We start from the raw sequence: 24655 nt of genomic DNA, 5'->3' as shown, positions 1-24655 counted from the left end.
CAAAGGGTATCTTGCAATTTCATAATTGCTACAAAGTATTTATTTATGGGTCATGGTCATGCTAACCGGTGCCCCCGGGGCACTGGTTAAGGAAACCAAAAACAGAAAGTTTTGAAAAGAAAAGAACACTTTTTAAACTTTCGAGGAGTTGACTGCACAAACTCCAATGCCAAATTACTATTTTTGCATCCTTAACCGGTGCCCCGGGGGCACTGTTTAGCATTTTCCTTTATTTATTTAGTTTGCCAACATGCTACAAAGTATTTAATTGAAGTAAATAGAACATGTTTTTTTTTGTTAGGTCAAGAGAGCATAGGTTCTTTATACTATATAAAGTGATAGAATTTTTTATGTTTGGTACATGCGAATGAAAAAAAATATGACTAAAATTCTCAAATTTGTTTATGTTGTGGTCATTTTAATTTCTCTATTTCTTGTTGCAACTAACGCCGAAGGTAAATCTTTTCTTCTCACCATTTTCAAGTGTTTTCTTCTTGAATTATACATAATCTTTTTGACCATTTTCAATGACACTATTTTATTCGTGTTTTATATCACAGCTCTTAATTGTACTACCTGGCTCCAATGTTTTACTACTCATTGTTACCTTCATGGAAAACCATTATGCGTGAACGGTCAATGTTTATGCGTTTAACAGTTAAGTCGAAAATGATTCTATGTCTTCTAAGCCACCAAGTTTGTATCTCAAGGTTTGATTTTGCAGTTTGTGTTCAGAAAGACGATTTTGAGGTTTCGTTCAATGATGTTAAGATACTAAAATGATGTCACATATCTCTTAAGATTGTTGCCTTTCCTGATGTTTATCTGTTGTTTTGCAGGTTGTGTTGAAGATATTGACCAGAATATAGTTGTAATTCAAACTGGATATGGACTTCTTCAACTTAAATAACTTGTGGATTAATGCATATATTTATAAAAATGATTTTTATATGCTATTGGTATTTATAAAAAACAAAGTTACATGTAAAAAGATAAAATTTCCTGCAAATTTATCTGTTGTACCATTTGTTGCAGAAGTATGTTTGCAGAAAATTTACTTGCAGAATAAGCAGGAAAACCATTAAAAAGCTATAATCAACGACCAAATGTTGCGGATATCTTCACTTTTCTACGTAGGAGTGCATAAAATGTGCGCCAAACCGCAATGACCAATAAGCACCAACTAAAGTAACTTGACAATACAAAATTTCTAATCCTCCTGTCGATCTCGCACAACAAAGAAATAGGCCAAGAATATATGAGAAAGTTGTAAATCGTCATGCCATGTATAACACTCCTAACTAACTGTACTATGCCAACAATAGCGAGAAGATAAGCTTTCCAAGATGCCAATTTAGATTTAATTCTACCAGCAATAGGAATTGGCAGACGAGAAACTCAAACGGTTAGAAAGCATATCTCTTATGTTACCGGTGATATGACGCGTATAAATAGTAGATTTAGCATTATAAATGATCTGGCCGGAAACATCACCATAGAGAGAAACAAAGAATCTCCCTGTCTAATATCACTTTTATAAGAAAAGTAACTAGAAGCTTTACGATTAACAAAAATAGAAAGTTCGGAAGAATAAAGAAATGACCTCGAGCCAGTGACAAAAATTAGAAATAAAGCCAAAAACCTTGAAAATGTCAATTTTAAAACCAAGTTACCTCTATAAGATCTTTGGTGCAACATATTGATAGCTTCAGAGATCAAACAATACAATCACCAATTTATCTACCTTTGACGAAACCTCTCTAGTTGCGTGCCGTGATATGATCGAAGACATAATATAAGTAAGCCTGTCAGCAAACACCATAGTAATAATCTTGAACTTGAAGTTAGCCAAAACAATGAATCTAAATCGCTCTCGTCCGAATTGATTCATCCGAACGGAGACAAAACATCTCGTCCGAATTCATTCATCCGGGCAGAGACAAAACAATTTTGTCCGGACTAGGCCACTTAGCAGCAGATTACTGTAAATTAAACCACATATTTTGGTCCAACATTGGATCTCAAAATTAGACAAAGACAGCTTAAAGGACCCCCCCTCCTATCTGGCTTTGATTGATTATGCTAGTTGGCAAAAGTTTAAGCCACCAATATTCATTATGTTGATGTCATCTCACTTTTGCTGACTGTCATATTCCATTTATAATTTAGTATCATCCCATCAAATCAAATTCCATTACAAACTTAACTATTTCAATATTGCAAGAAGATACATATATTGGATGACTCATTGAAAAATAGTGATTTAAGATCAATAACAAGACAACAAAGAAATGAAAATTATTACTTAAAATTGAACTTTCTTTAATTGAAGTATCACCAAATCCACTACATGCTTTACAGTGAAATGAAATAACAATGAAACTAATGCAAAAATGTAAACTATCACATTTTGAGTCCTTTGTGTAAAGGCACTACCAAAATTTCCTTACACATGAATGAAGAAATGAAGCTGTACAAATAATGACCTATTTTGGAATATGCAAGAATTGAAATCTAAGGAATGGAAGGAACAAAAGGAAAAAAATGAACAACTGTCTTATTTTGGAAAGAATGTAGCCTATTTGCGATTCGTTTCTTCATCTTGTTTTTTTATGAGCAGGAATCGAACTCAGTACCCCAAGATTTACAATACTCACATATACACGCATCAACCAATTGCGCCAGATCGTTTGTTTTGTGAACGATTTATTAAAGTCCTGCAGTTTTTCCACCGAGAGGACTCATGAGGTAGAAACACGACGATGAAGAAGAATTTGAAGGGTTATCAAGTTCTTGACAAGGTTTAGGGGACACCGAGTCTGAAAATCCCGAGACATTTGAACATTCCCATGTAACGGAAGAAGCCGAATTTATTGACAAGGTTATATTTGAAAGGCAAATGTTTGTGAAGGGTGATTCTTCTATTCCAGAAAAGCTTCCAGCAACTGTGATATTCGCGCCGATAATATCCTTCAAAGTCTGTCTTATTTTGGAAAGAATGTAGCCTATTTGCGATTCGTTTCTTCATCTTGTTTTTTTATGAGCAGGAATCGAACTCAGTACCCCAAGATTTACAATACTCACATATACACGCATCAACCAATTGCGCCAGATCGTTTGTTTTGTGAACGATTTATTAAAGTCCTGCAGTTTTTCCACCGAGAGGACTCATGAGGTAGAAACACGACGATGAAGAAGAATTTGAAGGGTTATCAAGTTCTTGACAAGGTTTAGGGGACACCGAGTCTGAAAATCCCGAGACATTTGAACATTCCCATGTAACGGAAGAAGCCGAATTTATTGACAAGGTTATATTTGAAAGGCAAATGTTTGTGAAGGGTGATTCTTCTATTCCAGAAAAGCTTCCAGCAACTGTGATATTCGCGCCGATAATATCCTTCAAAGTAATGTGATTCAAAAGTGGAAAAGCTTTTGGATCAAATTTGTCGTCAGGATGAAAACCAGAATTACCTTTGGCTGAAATTGCTGTATGAACATTTTCCATTTCTAGGTTTGATATTGCAATTTCTTTTATATAACCACCTCTTCCTATGTTTGTTCTGAACTCAACGCCACTATTTGAGTTCCAAATGTGAACATGTTCTATTAGTACATTTGAAATTCCGCCAGACATTTCAGTACCAAATGAAATAGCAGAGCCGGAAAATGCATTAAGTTGAACCCTTCTTATGTGTACTTTCTCAATTGGTCTTCCATAGGCAATTCCATACTCATCCCATCCACTTTTAAGAGAAATTGCATCGAATCCAATGGATACAATACAATCTTCTATACAAACGTTATCAGAAGAATCTGAAAACATCAAGTGCACAAATGTTAAGCTAATAGAGCCTCACCAAAGTTTGGTAAGCTATTGATATTTGACTCTGTATAGCACCAACACTTCAAATTGAAGGCGTCTCTGGTGCCTGACACGACACATGTGGTTACATTCAATCATATCATATGTTCTAATATCTACCATTGGTTGACGTGGCATGATGTCTGATGTTAGTGTTTGTGTCAGTGCTTCATAGTTTGAATTTGAAAGTCATTTTATGAAGCACTGACACAAACATGGACAAGACACTCTGGTAATAATTTAAATAAATGATACAATTGAATGTAACCACATGTGTCATGCATCTTCAATCTGAAGTGTCGGTATTACATAGAGGCATTGTCATTTTCACAATGAGGGTATAAATTGAGTCAATGGTCTACTACAAACCTGGTACTATGCCAGCAGTATAAGGTGATTCTGGAGGAGCGGAGATTGAAATATTTTGAATATGTACATTACTGCATCAAATTAAATGTTACTGTATCAATATTACTCCATTCTTTTGGAAAAAGAGGTATCAAGAACATCTAGAAAACTATATACCTGCAATAAACTGGGTGGATGCTATATGCTGGAGCATTCAAGAATGTAAGATTTGAAACTACGACAGAATCGGATGATATAATTTCAACCAGATGAGGACGGCTGTGGTTAAGGGAATGAGACTTATACCACTCCCACCAAACCATTCCATTGCCGTCGATGGTTCCATTATTGCCTGGTAAAAGTTACATTAAAATATTGAAAATTCAATCCAGAAACAGAAAACGTGAAAAAATTGCGAGAAGGAAAAAATACTTGGATTGGAACAGAATAGGCAAACCTGTTATGACCACATCCTCCAACTTGTTACCATTTATCAAGCTCTTGTATCTTCCGTCAGGAACATCTTTCCCTCGGCCATAAGAAGGTAAGGCTTCTATAACATCCCAATGAGATGGATCCTAAAAAAGAAAAACAACTCCTCAATTACCCTCAAATTGGTTGAACATGAAATATCTTTATACACAAGAAATCAGTTTTGTCAATCACAGATCACTAAAAATAGTTGTTTGGTCAAATTCCGCTATGCTACAATGACATAGCACTGCTATAGCCGTTATTTAACAGAACATTACACAATCTGTTCAAATTGTGCTATGCTATAGCGCTGCTATAGCCATTATTTAACAACATTGCAACAAATCAACATAAAAAGAGTAAACAGTCATTTTGATCCCCATAGGCGTCAAACACTCACACTATAGTCCTTAAATGTATTAAAATTACAAAAACATCATTTGATCCTCATGTCTCTTCTATTGGTTAGCTTAGTCCACAAAATCACTAACAAAATACATACTCAGTGATGTTTTTGTTATTTCAATGCATTCAAGGACCATAGTGACACCGCCTTACACTTTCCGGGACCAAAATGATGATTTGCTCGCATAAAAGTGACAAAACTGTTAATTTTAAAATATTACTACTAGTAAGAAAATGAAGCAAGAGGTGAAAGTACCTGAGATCCAATAATGACAGCGCCTTTCTCCAAAAATAGGGTAAGATGGCTGGTAAGATTGAAACTACCCGTGAGCCAATTTCCTGGTGGCACGTAGAGCTGAGCACCACCCTTATCGGCAAATGACTTGAGATAGAAAATTGCATTCTGGAATGCAATTGTATTCAGTGTTTTACCATCTCCAACTGCACCAAACTCCAAAATAGAGACACTATGTGGTCTAGGATCCAATTTTGGATTCGAACCACACTGCTCAACATCTCCATAAACATTCACGACATTGCTCAATGCCAGAAGCAAGAGCAATGCCACCTGAAAAAAGGTCACACAAACCAATTAATCACCAGAGACATCAGACACAGAAAGACACCAGACACGACACAAAGACAAACATACATCAGACACAGACAGATATCAGACACGACACTGATAATAATTTAAGAAAACAAATTAACTGAATGTAAGAATTCACTTCAAATTGAAAGATGTTAAAAACATATATCTGGAACAAGAATGAACAAACACAACAATAGAAATGAAAAATTCAAAGCAAAAACAATGAAATAAAGCAACAATAATTATCATTTTCACATTTTCACACACCAACCAATGAGAGATTCACTTCAACAAAAATATTATTCCATATGAAACAAAAGCATATGAGGAAGAACTTGAAAAGGGAATTCTCAGCTGAAATTAAACTATAATGCAAGTTAATCAGATCAATTAATCAGATCAAAATTGAATAAAATTTGATGAAAACTCCACCATAGACAACAATCACCATTGTCATAGAAAATCATAGCAAAAAAACAGAACAACCCAAAAGAACAAATCTAATACATAGAATTTGAACACGACCCACATGAATGAAACATACAAACATTGACTCAAACATATAAAATCCAAACAAAGATCGAAACTTGAAGAGACCCTTTTAGTTATTATAATGAAAATTGAAAAACAAAACAATAAAAACCCAGATTTGGAACAAGTTTAAGGTAAAAACTCAAAAGACAAAGAAAGTATAAACAACAAAAAAAAAATGAACACAGAGAGAAACGTACTTACAAGCATCTTCTCAGGTCAAAGCTGGCAAAAGGGTCAGAGACTATAGGAGACAAGAACTAGCACTAGTGCCAAAGCAAAAACAAGTGAAAAAAAAAATTGAAAAAAAAATGAAATTGCAGAGAGAAAGAGAGGAAAAGGAAGAAGAAGAAGAGGAACAAGAGGAAAAGAAGAAGCTTTATGCAGTTTTTGTGTGAGTATTATTATAAGAAATAAAAAATTAAAGAATTAAGCTACCCATGTTAAAAAATGACAGCAAATGAAGAAGATTAATGGTCCATTCATATATATGTACAAATATTTGGTAAGAAGTTTTCTTATTTAAATTAGGGAAGTAAAATGTTATATATATCGTACACAAATCCTAGTTCGACCGACAGAAATACCAAAATTATTAGTGTTGGACATTAAGATTGGGATTCGAACCCTGATCACTCCACTTTATGTGTGTGAGTTTTCAATGACTTTGTCATTTCGTCTATCAACAAAAAGAAGAAAAAAAATCTTACACGGTATCTTGAGCTTAGTTCAGTTTACAGTGACATTACATTATATATGCAGAGAGTCAGATTCGAACTTCGGTCATTCCACTTATCCAACTTAAGAGTGGAATGACTAGGTCAGATGTCCCTCAATCTCTTCACTTTGTGTGTGAATTTTCAATGATTTGTCTTTTATTTATTTTGACAATATTGATGGGTTTTAGTTTCTTCTTTTGATAAAAATTGGTTTTAGTTCTAGTTCTATCGACAAAGACAAATATTGTTTCGTTAAATGTTTTTATTTGGATTCAAATTTGATGTCTCATAATTGTGTGAGTTTCATTCATATTTATAATTTCATTTGAAAAAAAAAATTACTAATTCATCGATAAATTAGTTTAAGTGTAAGAAATTTAAACGTATTAAGCAAGCATCATAGGTCTGATCTCTAACCTTTATGTTTGAAAAGAAAATAATTTACTCAAATTTTAAAAATTAATTACCGCTAAATGACAATGGTAGTGTTATAACATGGAGAGAAAAAAACATGATTGTTTTTTATTTGTTTTTTATAAGCACCGTTTTTTATTTGCGTACGTAGTAATTAGAAAATTTAACCTTTTGAAATGAATAAACTTCAATTTCTATATATCATCTGTAATATTTCTATCAAATGAATTTATTTTTTTTTGTAGATAATAAAATGACAAAATTATTATAAACTTTCTCACATATAAGTAAATGAATCGAAGTTTAAACTTCAATCTTAACATCTACTAATGTACTAATAATTTTGACATTTTTTTGCCAAATAAGATAAGCCTTATGGGTTTTACCAAATGAATTATTTTGGTCAATCTACCAAATGAATTATACTCTACTATTTCCTTCATAGTTAATACTCCTACTAGTATTAAAATGAATTAATGAATATAATTCTGAATGTGGAAGAAGAAAAAGACACGAAAAGAATAAAATGGAATAAATTAATTAGCACTAATTGGTGATTGCACCTGTTAATGAAAATGATTAGTAACGTCTTTCGCCGACAAAATTGTTTGAAACGGCTTCATGGATTTGTGGCTGCATAGTGTTCTGTTCGATGTTTTTACATGTCAGAGAATTATTACATTATTACTAGGTTTATTTATGTGAGAGTGTTTGACACAGTGACAGTGTTAGAGAAAAAAAATATTAAAAAAAAATGTTTTTTTTTTTATAAACAATCTTAGTTGTTACTAGTATTACGATGATTATCTTAGTTTTTGCATAATGTGCATGGAGTTATTCTTATATGGTTACGTGACAAAAATAAATTTCTTAGCCACTTTCATAAAATTTACTTTTTTATTTTATTCTTTTAATTATTTTATAAATAATAAAACAATCATGTGAGTGCGACTATATGGTCACATGACCATGGAAGTCTTGCTGAAACATTCTTACCTAAGCACAATCATATAAGCACAAAATTTAGGCGCGCACACATTAATCCAAAAAATTAAAAAGAAAAATAAAATAGTCACATCAATCAATTATATATGGGAAGCAAGCATTTTGAGATTTTTTTTTTATGTCGGTCTAACACCTCTAATTTATGGTTGTGCCTAAATAATGAGTATTTCTCAATGTATGAGACCGAGTGACTTTTCGGAGGAAAAGTCATGGTGACTTTAGTTTAATTTATGAGAGAAAGATGAAGAAAAAAAATGGTAATTAAGATAACTGAGAGAGTAATATAGGACAGACATAGCGAAAAAGTCACAGTGATTTTTCCTCCACAAAGTCACTCAATCTCCAACCTACATTATGCAAAAAGAACAATAACGTTTTTTTGTCTTTTACTAAATTACGAGACATTGATTTAGTGAATATGTAAGCATGAATCCTTTCATCTTAAGTCAATGACCTAATTGTCCCCATGAGCTTTACTCAGTTGGTAGAAATATCACATATATTATGTAGGAGTCGGAGTTCTAACCACAAACACTTTACTTATTCACATTTAAGGTGAAATTTCTAACTATCAGCTACTGGACAAAAAATAAATAAATAAAATAAATCAATGACCTAATTTGATGATTACATGTTATTTTATTATTATTATTATTATTATTATTATTATTATTATTATTATTATTATTATTATAGGGAATTTAGATCTAAATTTATTGGTGACATGTGGAGTGAGAATATAGTAATAATATTAAATAAGTATAGTATAAAATAAACATAATAAAATAACAAAAAAAGAATAATATTATACTATAATAATAATAATAATAATAATAATAATAATAATAATAATAATAATAATAATAATTGACTCTATTTGATAAAAAAAACAAACAAACAAACAAATGTATTTAAGTGTCCTTTAAAATTTTCGTTTGTAATAGTTATGTCTTTTAAATTTTTAATGTAATAGTTAAATTATTTAAGTATTTTAGGTGATAAATAGTAATTTTTTTTTTTGGCTTTCATTTGGTTCAGGGGTCAATTCTGGCATCAAGTGTTTGCAGCCTCCTCCCGATCGCAGTTGCGGGGATCGAACCGTGGTCCTCCCTACCAAGTTCAACGCCAATCACCACCGAACTTAATATACTTTTATAATCAACTTCTATTACTCCATTCGACCAATCCTTAATATAAGAAAAAATTCACTTTTTAGATATATATTAAAAAACTGATGTATATAGACTATATAGAACTTCTTATATTAAGAATCAGAGAAAGGATTTTATTTCACGATGCATAACATTGACTTCCATCACGGTCAAGAATATTTTGATAAAAAGAACATTATATTTAATTAATTTTACTAATAGATAATTAAATATTACATCTATAAAACAATACATCGAGAGAGAGAGAGAGAGAGAGAGAGATTAGAAGCATGTGGATTGACAGAAGAGAAACAGGGAAATGGTGGTACCCACTCCAATCATGGAGAAGATGCTAGCCTGGCAGCATTCACTTGACAGGACATATCAAATTAGACTATGAGTCAGCCACATAAGACACTCTTGTGTTATGCTATTTTTAATTCAATTATATTACCAAGTGTTTCATTGCTAATTTACTACTACTACTCTTTTTTTTTTGAGAAAAAAAAATAGGTACTTTGCTACTACTACTACTTGTTTAGGTAATGACTACCATCTTGGTATGTGAAGTTTGAAGAGTTAGTGCTGGTAACCTCACTTTCACTTTCTCCAAAAACAACTCATACTTGATTTTCTTTTTAAACTCTCTTAATTCAAAGATACTCCAATTCTATGTCAAAATATTTGGATGTGTTATTGTTAATTAGAATGTATATCTTCTGAAATTTGGGCAAATTTTAATTTATCCTTTGTAATATTTTTTTTTTCCATTACTCTCTCTTGTAATGTGAAGATTTTGTCACACTTTTGAACTCTATACAATTAGTATAAAATTAGGGTGTATTTGATTTCATGGCAAAAAAAAAAAATTAGGGTGTATTTGATTTTCAAGAAAAATAACATATTTGACAGGATAATTTTGGATTCGAATTTTCTTCTGATGACTGTTCTGCACCAATTATAATTGTAGAATCTTTGTTATCGTTTCTCTCTTCATACCACTTAATATTTTTTACAGTCTCCGCCATTGTATTAAGGTAGGATAGATGACAGAATACATTAAGGCAGTAGATGATTCAACTCCATCATAAATTTTATTGTACGATGTTTAATTCTAAATTTATGTTTGAGATTTGACAAATTATAGGTTAAGGAATTGGACAAAACGACATTATTAAATCACGTGATAACTTTTTGTATGAGATGAGAAATAAACTTGATTCGTTTAATTTTAGCTTTCTTGAGAAGATATGATAATATTCATTTTGTATGAGATTAGTTAATTATATATGACTAGGATGAAATGACATAAATTAATGTTTTATCATTCCATACAACGGGTCATTTATCAACTAAGGATGACACAATATAAGGAGTATAAAGAGTAGTGAGCCTTTAATTGGATATAGATGAGTCATATTGGACGTTAACGTATATTGGGCCATTGAGTGATTTGAGCTTTAAAAGAGTTATTGTTTTCGGGCCTAGATGATTTGTCATGTGCCCCGTAAAATGACAAAAATACCCTCGTCGCTATCTACGTAGCGAACTCAGTTCGCACCCTACATAGCGAGTTGCAATTTTTTTTACCCACCCCCAAAGTCTGCACCCTTCATGCGTCCCATGAATGAAAATATTATGAAAGAACATTGTTCATACTTAGAGTGCAAACTCAGTTTGCACTTTAACTAGTGAATCTTATAAAAAATTGGCCACCGTCCAAGATCATATTTTTATTGGCTACTAGAGCGGTTGTGACATAGTATCACACACACACACACACCCCACACACACATCGTCTAATTCTATAACATGAAGTGTTTCATTCACAATATTTTCTTGGGGTGAAAGAAGGATTAACACTTTAACATACGAAATTGTGTTTCACTAAAAAAAAAATCATGAGAGGTGAAGGGACAAAATTTGATTTTTTATAACGTTCGCTACATAGGTAGCAAACTTAGTACTGAGTTCGTTACTTAGGCAACAAAGTGTTTTTTTTTTTTAATTCTTTTTTTTACTATTTTACACACTCACTAATTAACCTGCGAGGAGAGTAACCTTGAAATTTTAGGACCACAAAAAGAAATACTCATTTTAAAATGCGGGGCCATCCAACATAGTTAGAGGCTACTCTCATGAGCCAAGTAAGCTACACTCTCTTACTGGCTAAAATTGTTGACATTTTCCTTTCCTATGGCTTTAAGCATTCTTGTGTTATTACCAAGTTTGTAAATTCAGATTTGCATATCATTGTTCAACCAGCTGTATCCTGCTGGGCAATGGTAAGTTTTGCTGGTTCTGGAAAAGGAAAATTAGAGTTTAGATTTTTTTTTTACATAGACGAAATAAACAGCCATTAGAAAGTTACACACATAAAGTGAAGGGACTAGAATCGAACACTAGTCATGGGTTCGACACTAACAATTTCGGCATTTTTGCCGGTTGAGTTAGGATATGTGGACGAACTTTAAACTTTATATTATGTCATATATATAAATTAATGTGACATGTAGTATATAAAATATGCAACCCATTCATCTTAAAACGTTCACTTCCTTAATAAATGTAATTCTATTATAAATGCATGTGCTCAACTAATAACTATTTTAGTGAAAGTGCAATGTCAAAGCAAATCTCTACAGTATCAAATTTCTTCATGAATATAATTGTGAAAATAGACATACCGGAGATTGCACGTTATTTACTTATTTATGACATGGCCTATATGTGTATCAAAGTAGGTTGTAAACACAAAAATAGTTCACACAAGAACAAGATATGTAAATCCTATATATAGGAGTTTTATAAAAAATAAATAACAATGACAATTCCATATGTCATTTTCTACTATAGACTATGAGTATGAGCGAGGTGATCATTATTAAATCACTGGTAGATTTTTATTGACGATTTCAAATCTATTGTAATTGGTTAGTTTCGGTAGATCTAGTCGTTGCCTCGTTGGTAATAGCAGAATCACACATTTTAAATACAGATACTTGTGAAATTTCGAGTTCAAACTCGGAGATATCAGTGTCCCTACGACAAACATCTGAGTTGTAGTTACGGGATGCACCAATTTCATTTCTTAATAATAGGAAGAATTGAAACATGAGTATACTATAATTTAGCCGTAAATATGGGTTAGTTCAGTCCGCTCTAGGCCAATGGGTCCACCTACATAAATAAATAAGATCAGTATGACTCATTTGTTATTGCGCTGCACATTATATTAAACTCCATCCGAACACTATGGCAATTTGGGCCACCCGACCGATTTCATTTTTATTTTATTTCTGGTGTTGGGTTTTAAGAGTAAATGAATGGTTGAGGTCCCACATCGATTATGAATGAACAAAATGTTTGATATATAAGAGAGGTGCCCCATATACTTAATATTTTAAGGTTTTACTTTTAGGTGGATATCTAACGTGTCCCTCTCATGTGGTCTTGGAGTATTGACTTGTTGTTACTCTCGATGCTCCCTCGACTACTCTCAAACAAGTGGTATAAGAGACCTGATTCGACTTGATGAGGGAGTGAGAATGAATCCTTTTGCCACTTTGATATTTTAGTTTTTCACAATTGTCTATTTGAAAAGATATATTGGATGCAAGTAAAGGAAGCAAAATTGAATCAAAATTTTAAACTTAATCCTCTAATTGACACACCCCATTTAATCCGCTAAAAAACTGAGACGGTCATGGGCTAGGGCAGCTCATTTGGACGTGGATTATTTAAAACAATTTTTTATTTATTTTTTAAATATTTCTTACTGGACAATGGGTAGCCCATTCAAACATCCAACTCAACCCTTTTATATTTTACTAAAAAATGTCATTTTTTTAATTATGTTAGTTGAATTTGTTAATTATGTTGTTAGATTTGTTGATTATATATTGAGTTTTCTCGTACGTTTATTTTTTAACACAAACATCTTTGTCGTCAATATTGCTATTTGTTGTAAATTATGTTATTTGATAATAACAATAACATAATTATGAAGTTTTATGACTCATGTTTAATAAAGCCAATTAAAGTGGTGTCTCCTAAAGTACATCAGTACATGAAAAGAAAATGAAAATGAAAATTTTAATTATTTACAAAAACAAATTTATATATATTTTTACGTAATTGAAAAATCTCTCAAAAGCCAATGTTGTTTCAAGTTATAATTATAAATTTATAATCATAGAAAAGTTGATGATTCTTACCTTAAAATTTCTTAAAGTCATTCCTGCATCTTTTCGGTCTCTCATTCTCAAGAAGGATCATCCGCAAACTTTATCGAATTATCGACCTATTTGTTTGGTTTCTAGTTTGTACAAGATTTTATCAAAGGTCTTAGCGGCAAGATTGAAGAAAGTTTTGGGAAAGGTAATCTCGACCGTCCAATCGGCTTTTCTGCCCAATAGGCAGATATTAGATGGTGTGTTGGTTGTGAATGAATTGATAGATTTGGCAAAAAGAAAGAAAGATAAATGCTTGATGTTTAAAGTAGACTTTGAAAGAGCCTATGATACGGTGAACTGACATTTTTTGGATTATATGATGGTTAAAATGAGTTTTGCAGAAGGTTGGAGGAGATGGATATGTGCTTGTGTTTGTCAGAGTTCTATGTCTGTACTGGTCAATGGCAGTCCTACGGAGGAGTTCAGTGTTGGTAAAGGATTGAGGCAGGGTGACCCAATGTCACCGTTCCTCTTCTTGATTGTTGCTGAAGGTCTTTCGGGACTTATGAATAAAGCGGTTGGAAGCGGCTCTTTTCATGGTTACAAGGTAAACAATAATTTAATGTTTCATACTCTGCAATTCGCGGATGATACCATTATAGTAGGCGAAGGCAATTGGGACAACCTTTGGACTATTAAAACGGTGTTGAGAAGCTTCGAATTAGTATCTGGATTAAAGGTAAATTTTTTCTAAAGTAAGCTTTATGGTATTAATTTGGATGATAGTTTTTTGCGCGCATCTTCGTCTTTTTTGCATTGTGGTGGGGATTCTATCCCTTTTCGCTTTCTTGGAATACCGGTAGGTGCTAATCCGAGAAGAAAGGCTACTTGGCTACCTATTATTGATTCCATGAAAAAGAGACTTGGTGTTTGGAATAGTCGTCTTTTATCTATTGGAGGGAGAGTCACTCTCATAAATTCAGTTCTTTCTAGTTTACGTACCTCTCTATTTCTTCTCTTTTTTTAAAGCACCGGTTTGTGTGTTGAAGGAAATGGTGAGCACTCAAAGGAATTTTTTATGGGGTGGAGGAATGGATAGATCAAAAATATGTTGGGTTAGTTGGGATAATATTTGCCAACCAAAGGATAAAGGAGGGTTAGGCATAAAAAATTTGGAGTCATTTAATGATTCACTCTTATGTAAATGGAAGTGGCGGTGTCTGAATGATTTGCCTGCTTCTTGGTTCAATCTTTTGCAATTTCGTTATGGTTCTTTTGCCGCTAATTTCTTATATGGGGAAGGGAGGGAGAGTCTCAAACATGCTTCAATTTGGTGGCGGGATATGTGGAAAACAGGAGGTGCGGAGGAAGGGGGTTGGTTTGTTAATAATATTAGTAGCATTCTCGGCGACAGTAACAATATAGCTTTTTGGAAGGAAAAATGGTTAGGAATGGAACCGTTAAGTGAACTGTATCCATCTTTGTTTCAAAAATCAACTCATAAAGATGCTTGCATTTCAAATATGGGGATATGGAATAACAACATGTGGTCTTGGAAACTTAATTGGATGAAAGCACTTGATGATGCAGATATTGAATCCCTCAATGAATTGCATCAATTGTTTGAACAAGTTCGGCCTAACAGAGCTTCTAGCGACAGGCGAAGATGGTCATCAAATTCTGATGGTTCTTTTTCGGTTCGATCAACGTACATGGTTTTGCAGGACAAGCGTGTAGGTACTACTCTTGATACAAATACAATGGCAGCATTGAAAAGATTATGGAAGAACAATGTTCCATCAAAAGTTAGCGTTTTCGGTTGGCGGTTGTTACTTGAAAAATTACCAACCCGGGAGGCTTTATTTTGCAAAGGTATTATCACGAATAATCATGAGAGAAGTTGCGTATTTTGCTTCAAAGAGGTAGAGGACATACAACACATCTTTTTCACTTGCTGCATTACTTCACAAATTTGGCAGAAAATATTTGCTTGGTTGGGCACTAATGTGATCCCCTTTGAGGACGTCACAAGTCATTTCACTTTGTTTGGTGAATTAGCAAAAGACAATCATAGCAAGCGAATTCGTCATATAATTTGGCTGGCGACGACATGGAGTATTTGGCGTACGCGTAATAACATTATTTTTAGAGGAGACTGTGTTAACATATCATTGTTAGTGGAGCAAATTGTTTATTTTTCTTGGTTTTGGTTTATAGGTCGAACAGGGAACAATGTTAATTTAGTTTTTTCTGAATGGCGTAATAATCCTTTAGATTGTTTTCAACGTATCTAAAGTAATCTATTCTGAATTGTAAGGGTTGAGTGCCCCTTGTACTCCTTATAATTCATTTTTTGCTTATAAAAAAAAAGCTAGCTAGCTAGCTAGCTATAGTAAATTAATAGTAATTACAAAGCAACCTAGTACTACATATATTTAATAAATGAGTAACATGTATCATGTTAATTTTTTTTTTCTTTTTCATTTACCACCGGTTTAATCTAGTTCAGAGGTCAGTTCTAAATTAAGTATTCAGCTCCATTCCAATTGTAGTTGCGGGAGATCAAATTGTAGTCTTTTCTATCAAGTTCAGTGTCAATTACCACTGAACCAACTAACGATTGATTCTATTTTTTTTTTATAAACATTGGTTCTAACTTTTAACATGTACAAATTTACATGAAAAAAACCCTATTTAATAAATGAGGAACATATAACATGCATTATTTATGGTGCATGTCACATTTTCAAATACAACAAGATCCAAAGGCATTTAATTAATTTATTTACTTGGAATCTTTGTTCTATTTTCACCATTCAAGTCATAAAAAACATAGCCAGAGATCTCATAGATAGATCAATGTCTTGTAATATCTTGTAAAATGACAAGTTCTCATCCATGGAATGGAACTGTTATATTGTCATGTTTGTACTTTTGATTTCCCTTTCTATGTTATGTGTTTTTTTTTTAGACACTGATTGAAGAACAAGAGTGATGTAATGGTAGTTGTAAACATGAAATGTATTAACTCTTTAGTACTTTGATGCGTAGATTACATTCTAAGGGAAATCAATGGAAAGATTGTGTGTGTTTTACCACGCTGTACTGTCTTGGTCCACACATGACACATGAGATGACCACTCCTTCATTTCATGCTAAGAAAGGTATATATGCATGCAAAAAATATTTACCCTCCCACAAAATACTTTAGTAAAAAATAATAATGACAACTTTTTTTTTTTTGAATAATAAAATTTATAAATAATGGGCAAAAAGTACAAATGGTACTGTACTCACAAATCATAATTAAGTATAAGGGGTACTTGACTCATGCGGTTTGTCCTAACAAGCCAAATATCATATAAAAAGATAGGATGTTTCGAGAAAGTCTTCGTTTTTCGTTTCCTTTCCTTAAGAGTAAAGAGGTGATTTGTTACATGACCTGGATGGATGCTAGCAAGAGGTTCCGCAAGAACTAAGGCCAACCCTAGTCAACAAGCTGAAATGAAAAAATCATTTCTAATAAATAAGGTAAGCTTCATATATATCTCCAACCTAGGTTAGTGTGGGTCGTCAGACCGCCACTTACTTACTAAGCACTTGTTCTATTCCGGCCAAGCAACCAAAGCCGGGACGGGGACCTATCTTTGGTGGGAATAGTGAAAGAATACATGAAATCCAATTCTACATGATAATACAATCCATTGGATTAGAAATTCACTCATGTAAAATATAAGGACCCGTGTTTTTTCTTTCTATAAACCACTTTTATGATAGACTTCTAATAATTTCGTTAGAAACCTCATCAACCACTAGTACTTTTGCATTGAAAATAATGTCATTTCTAGCTCTCGAAATCGACCACACTACCGCATGCCACACCGATAAAAGGCCCTTGAGTTGCTTTTTACCATAACCATTTTCAAAACAAAACATTTGTAGCAACAAAAGATGGGTCAATAGGCACCACCGAACACATATCAAACCAATTTAAAATTCTATACAGGCACAAAATTGCACGTAAAGGGGCATGACCCAAAAAGGTGCGTCTCACTTTCCCTCTCCATCGGGCACCACACACATTTTGAATCGGGGCCAACACGAAAAGCAATTCCCCCTCCCTAGTTGATAACCGGTGAAAGAGGAGTTTCCAAGAGAATACTATGACTTTTGATGGGGCAAGACTTTTCCATAATTTACCCAAGTCAACCAAAATACCCGAATCCAAAGAAATACGGGGAAGAGTAGATTCAGATAAATACCAATAACAAGAATTAACGTGAACAATAACCAGTAGAGAAATCGGAAATAATAACAATTTATTTATCTAAAAATATATATAAGAAAACTAAGTCTGACTTATGTTGACGTGTCACCTTTAAATATACAGTGTTGGTATTTTCTATATATTTATTATTAAATTGATCAATAAATATATTTTTGAATTGAAAGTTAAAACATATAAAAATTATTTGATATATTATTTGGATGAAATAAGATTAACATTGCTTTTTATTTTTTAAATTTTGTATATTCATTACAATATTATTGAATAATGCAATACTATTCAAGTTCAAATATTATACAAGTATAATTTAATCAGTCATCTCCCTTTCTTCCCTCTCTGTAATGTATATGTGTGTTTGTACGTGTAATTTGACCTAGGACATGTTAACATTAAGTTGTCTCCTTTTTATTCATAATATTATATATGGTGCATTTGTTTCAACTCGTCTAAATTTATTTATGGGAATAACCCTTTATAAAATATGATGAGAGTTTTATTGCTATAGTACCTTTTAAAAAAAGATGTTTGGTTTACAATTAAAATATTCTTGAGAATTGTCATAATATGGAGGCCAGGTTATTGGACAGTTACACTTACACCTAACATCCTAAGCTATATATTAAAAGTTTTTTTTTCAAGACATACTAAAAGTTTAATATATTAAAAGACCCGTGCATAATATACTAAAAGTGGACCGGTGCGAATGTACGGATCTTTAAACTAGTTTAATATGTTACGTACCAAAAAAAAATTTAAAAAAACTTTAGTGTTCCAAATATATAGCATTAATTAGTGTTATTGAAAAAAATAAGAGTAATTGACAAAGAGTACAATTGACAAATCTTATCTTTAAAACACCAAATGGAGAGTTATTTAGAAATACTAAATCTGACAAAACTGAATAAATAAATAAAAAAACGAGGGAGTATTTGTTTTGCTTATACTCACAAATAAAATGTAATAACCTTGTAACAAAGTTTTTATTTAATCAAACCTTGTAAGAAACATGAATATATGTCATATTTGTCCATATACTCTCTAAAAATTATACAAACTTAATTGGAAACAAACACACTCTTAACATTAAACTATTTCTTTTGTTGAACCAAATACATATTATTTTTGGTTATATTTAAGGTGGGACGAAGTAATATTTTTTATTTGTACTAATCCACCCTACACTAAATTTGTCAATTTATGCAATCCAACCAAATTTAACCTAACCCAACTCACAAGCTTTATCACTCATATGAGCTCTAATATATGTGAGTTAAAACTGACCTGGTCTACGGGTCCTAATGTTTCGAATAAAATGACACAATCAACTGGGTTAATTAAAAATAACATTAGAGACATAATCAGTGAACCTCAACCCCCACCCTACAAATGTCCAAAATTATGACACCATAGACCTAATCAAAGACTAGTTAAAATGAATAGAACTACTTACATTATTATAAACTAGGGGTAAACCCGTGCGTTGCACGGGTTCGATTAACTATATAATTAAAATATTTTTATAAATGAAAAATAATAATTGTTATAAATATAATAATATTATATAGTTAAATGATAGATATTAAAATAACATATTTAACTCATCTTCGATGTATTATTGGTCAAAAAAGAATAAGAAAATATGAGACATAAGAGCAATTTAAAGTTCGCTTATAGATATGTCGTAAAATAAATTATAACCTTTAACTTCTAAACTTTTGCATATGTCATATACATTCAAATTATTTCTAATGTAGTTGAGACATACATTTTTTTTTTTTACAAAACATACCAAATCCATGGTTTAAATAGAAGGAAAACTTCCGATCAAATGGACGTGCTCCACAATCATCACACTGCAATGACCACATTTATTGCATAAAGCAATCTTTAAACTTCAGTCCTTAAAAAGATGAAAAATGGATATTGAAAATAGAATAACATTCATGTATATAGACATAATAATTTGCTAAAATATCTATACATAGAAAACATACAAAATAATTTAAATACTAAAAATGAGAGAGCATGACTAAACAAAAAGTATGTGATACATGTGAATATATATTAGTTATATAAGGATCATGGTTACATTGAGAAGCATTCCAACAGTCATAAGATTTAATTGTAATGAGTGTTTAGTTATCATTGCATTATATTTTTACAAATTAACTATGCAAATGTTAATTTATAGCATAAGAAATTAGATCTCTTTATGCAAAAACCACAATAACACATGAAGTTTAATACTTTTCATTTTAGTGTGCTGTTTCTTTTGCAGATAATCAAAAGTCACACTATTAATTGGTGTTTCAAATTATTTGCAATTAAGCATAAAATAAATCTCATAACTGATTTCAATTATTTTTTCTTCTATGGACCAATAATAAACATGTTATTGTTCTCATATTTATCAATTCTCTTTTCTAAAAAGTCAGGTATCAAATATAAAATTATATTCATAGTTATACAATAACTTTAGTAAAATTGCATATTATTAAAAAAAATCTCTAAGGAAGATTTTTGTATTTTTATTTTTATCAGAAAATTTTTTAGTAAAGTTGGACGCAAAAATGTCAATATGGTGCAATTCAGTTTTTTCTCAATTACATTATATACTATCATTTATCATTATAAGTCCAAATTTAGTAGAAAGCTGAGACAAATAATATAAGAATACATCATTGTTTGTTGATATATCTTCTTGTGAGAATTTCATTTTAGAATTCCAACAATCATGAGAATTTGATGGTCATAGTATCATTTATGTCTCTCTCTAAACCATAACCGAGATATAAATTTGTAGGTCTTATAATATTAGTTGGTCACTTTTAATTAAATTTTTCATTTTTCATTATTGATATATTCTTTTGTAAGAAATTCTCTTAGAGGTGCCACATCATCACAAAGAAGGCCTAAAAACAATTCAAGCTTCCTTTTAATAGTAAAAGATGTTATGTCAATTTTCAAGATATAATTTGGCCGATCAATATAATAGATATCCAACCATAAAAAATATGGATTAACATATATGAAGAATATGAAATACAAAATGGATAAATAATAAAAGGGTGAAACTGAATATACAATAGATGATAAAATATTCTTATATGAGTGACTATTTGTTTTACAAATTTCTCGTAAGGATGCATGAAAATCAATAGATACTTTAGTCAATATTCTGCCATAGAAATCAATAAATTAGTGAAGGCATACATGAAAAGTAAGAAAAGAACATAAGACATTATTAAAAGTTGAAGAATACGTACCTAAAAGTTATTTTGGAGAAAGTAAATGATGACTCAAACAAAAAATTTATAAATTAGTAAATACCTTTTTCTTCCTCTGGTTCTATCACATGGATCTGGAGTAAGTAGACTAAAATAATATAACGTTCTATGTTCTCGATAACAAATGAACAACCAATATCAATAAATAAATGAGAAAAATAAGATTGTTTACTTACAATCATTGTTATGATAAATAATATATTTTAAAGATAACTTTTAAATGAAAAATATAATTTGATAAGAGTAATTGAGTATACCGGCCTTTTCATCCATTAACATTCTATTGTAGTGAAAAATTATTTCTTTCAACCTACACATGAAGAACAAAAACTAAACATTAGTACAAATGAATATTGTTGGATATCAATACATTTTAGTTAGTTATATAGTGATAATTTGATATATTGATAATTAAAATAAAAATTATTTAATTAAAGATAATTAAATTTAAAATGATTTAATTAAAGGAGATGATGAAAAGGTTATATAGTGATAATTTGATATATTGATAATTAAAATTAAAATGATTTAATTAAAGATAATTAAAATTAAAATGATTTAATTAAAGGAAATGATGAAAATGTTTTTTAATAGAGATTGTAAACTTTTCTTATAGAGTGCCACATCATCAAAATACTTGATTGTGAGCAACTCAACATTCCTTTTACTTGTAAAAGATTTAAAGGCACTTCAAAATCAATAAAAAGAAATCTCTTTTATCTTCTTCAACTTATTTACATGAAAAAAATTAATTATATTCCCATTAATCAATAATTTTTTATACAAATCTTTTACCTTATATAAAATAATAAATGAAAAAGAAAATAAGAAACAAATAAGCTAAAACATTAGACTAATAAAATAATAAATGAAAAAGAAAAGTTGTCTAATTACAAACATTATATCAATTAAAAAAAAATGATGGTTTACAAACTGCCATTAGAGTTAAATACACATCCTTACATGAGGTGCCATTTCATAGGCTTTATAAGGAGCAAGGATGCAACGTAAGCAAAAATAGAAGTATGTTTTATCCTGTTCTCCTCCTTCACATGAAAAAATAGTCATATTCATATTAATCGATTCAACTCAAAGTTTAATTAATCATCGAACAAAACACCGGTTGATATTTTAAAAAATATCCAACCTAAAAAAGAAATATAAAAAATGATTAGAGATGTTCCAAACTCAGATTAATAGAAAAATTTCAATTTACAAACATATTAATAGGCAACTATCACATATATGTATATCAATTTCTTAATCAATCACATGTAGACATACCTGATATTCTAAGAGGTTAGACACCATCACCTACCAAGGACAAAAACCAATATACTTACGATGTAACTATATATATGCACACAATAGCTTTTAAATCAATTCAAGACACTATAATGTGTAACTATAACATATGGAAGGTGAAAATGCATAACTTTTTCTCATGGAGATGTTAGACAAAGAAACCATAGAGTTTTTGCCATGAGATAGACAAATTAAAATTTTGTTAAAACATAGAAGGTAGACTTCCTGATATGGTGGTGGTGATAATTAGCTTTTGGGTTAACTTTCAATTGCATTAATAGGGAATTGTAACATACAATATATATTTTAATATATTATTATTATTAGAGTAACTCTATTATATGAAATATGAAAATGTTTTAATAGAGATTATAAATTTTTCTTATAGAGTGTCACATCATCACAATGCATGCTTGTGAGCAACTCAACAACTAAAGTATTTTTTTTTTTCATAAAATTTATTTTGTCAAGCATGAAATTTTTTTGAGGAGTAATTTTTTTATTTGGTTTATTTATTTAAAGTAAATTTTTGCAAATTGCAAATCATATTTACACATGCATGATTTATATTTTATGTTTGGTAGTGTAAAATATGAAAGAGCATATATCTATTCATTGTTCTTTTTGTAATATGTCTTTTTTTTTTTCTTTTCTTTCTTTCATTATTATTGGGAGCCATTATTATTGTAACATATAGATAATTACTTTGGAGGATGAATGGACACACAAAATAAATTGTGGGACAAATTTTAAATAGATATGAGAAGTTCTCTAAAGCCTGCCACATCATCACAATGAAGGCCTATGAGCAATTCAACCTTCCTTTTACTAGTAAAAGATAAAATAATTTTTGTTATACGGACGAAATGGTAAAACCATCATAAACTCACACATATAAGTGAGAAAGTCGGAATTCAAACCCCTGTCATGACATCCGGTCTAATAATTTCGGTAATTTGAGTTAGAACATGTGAACATATATTGACATATGTCATTCTTGATTTTTGATATGTCTATATTTTTTCTTGTTTTATAGTTTTCCCTCAGTTTTTTTTAGAACAATTTATGTTAATGTAAGTAATTAGTTGTTACTGACTTAAGTCATTAAATTTGATATAGTAGTCAGAGATTTAAGTAGTATGATAGAGATCCCGAGTCCAATCCATTTTAAACAACTTATTAGTCCACTCTTTTTAGCATTTTTTTATCAATTAAACTAGTACTCGTAGTTTATCGGTCCACTTCTTAATTCATCACTTCAGTTAATCTTTTAAAACAGGTGCAAAATTTGAAATCCAAACCTGTTGAAATTAATGGGCGGCGTGATAGGTACGGAAAGTGGGGGGAAGAAGAACACACATAATTAAGGGGCTGGGGGCCTACACCTACACCTACACTACACCGCATGATTTTTCCTCAGAGGTGGAAAGTTTCCCACATGGACTAAACATACTACGTGGGAATACAAAAACCGGTACACACTGCGTTGGGCCCAATCTGTTGTTTGACCTGTCCTCACTCCTCAGACATTTTAATACCTATCCAGAACAACCACATGTCCACATTTACTGATGTTTTTCCAAACTATTACTTTCTTTATCCTAAAACTTTAGTCTTTTTAGAGTTTTGCACGAAGATTAAAAAATATTAAAAAATATAAGTAAAATTATTTTTATCCTTACTTTATTAAAAAAGAGAAAATATATTTAATTAATATTTTAACTTTAGTAAGATTACAACTGGTAAAATATTAGTAAATGTGCATTGGTTTATTAAAAAACAAAAGTTTTGGGACAACACTAAAAAAATAAAAAGACTAAAGATTTGAGACGGAGGGAGTAACTTCACAATATAAAAGACAAAAATTATACCATACCCTGACAATATATAAGCAAAAATCAAATTATACTCCCTCCGTGACAATATAAGTCAGAAACGTTGAATATGCAGTGAACCAAAAAATGTGATTTTTGCTTATATATTGTCACGGAGGGAGTATAAAAGAGACATATCAACTTACACAGATCAACTTACACATATAATGTTCATAGTACCTAGATCAGAGATGATCGCGCCGATATTCCGATGCTCAAGTCAGT

The 24655-nt window shown here is 31.1% G+C and overlaps 1 protein-coding gene and 1 long non-coding RNA gene across 4 annotated transcripts; one reads left to right on the top strand and one right to left on the bottom strand.

Moving 5' to 3' along the window:
• The first annotated feature begins 286 nt into the window (after nt 1-286).
• Nucleotides 287-1128, top strand: LOC123883740. 2 transcript variants are annotated; one of them, XR_006800434.1, is made up of 3 exons: nt 287-455; nt 561-750; nt 840-1128. It is a non-coding gene; the product is annotated as an uncharacterized LOC123883740 (long non-coding RNA). The 2 variants fall into 2 exon arrangements; XR_006800435.1 differs by having other exon boundaries at nt 288-455; nt 561-710; nt 840-1127.
• A 1161-nt stretch (nt 1129-2289) lies between these two features.
• Nucleotides 2290-6732, bottom strand: LOC123883739 (probable polygalacturonase). 2 transcript variants are annotated; one of them, XM_045932634.1, is made up of 7 exons: nt 6417-6658; nt 5346-5657; nt 4668-4788; nt 4388-4562; nt 4232-4302; nt 3398-3813; nt 2290-2970 (listed from the first exon to the last, which is right to left on the bottom strand). In XM_045932634.1, exons 1-7 carry the CDS (start codon nt 6420-6422, stop codon nt 2710-2712), a joined length of 1362 nt encoding a protein of 453 aa, XP_045788590.1. In that variant the 5' UTR covers nt 6423-6658; the 3' UTR covers nt 2290-2709. The 2 variants fall into 2 exon arrangements, with proteins under 2 accessions (XP_045788590.1, XP_045788591.1); XM_045932635.1 differs by having other exon boundaries at nt 2907-3813; nt 6417-6732.
• Nucleotides 6733-24655: the final 17923 nt, after the last annotated feature.

Source organism: Trifolium pratense, linkage group LG5 (genome assembly GCF_020283565.1).
Source record: "Trifolium pratense cultivar HEN17-A07 linkage group LG5, ARS_RC_1.1, whole genome shotgun sequence".
In the NCBI taxonomy this organism is placed as follows: Eukaryota; Viridiplantae; Streptophyta; class Magnoliopsida; order Fabales; family Fabaceae; genus Trifolium; species Trifolium pratense.
This window is presented reverse-complemented; position numbering and strand designations above follow the sequence as displayed.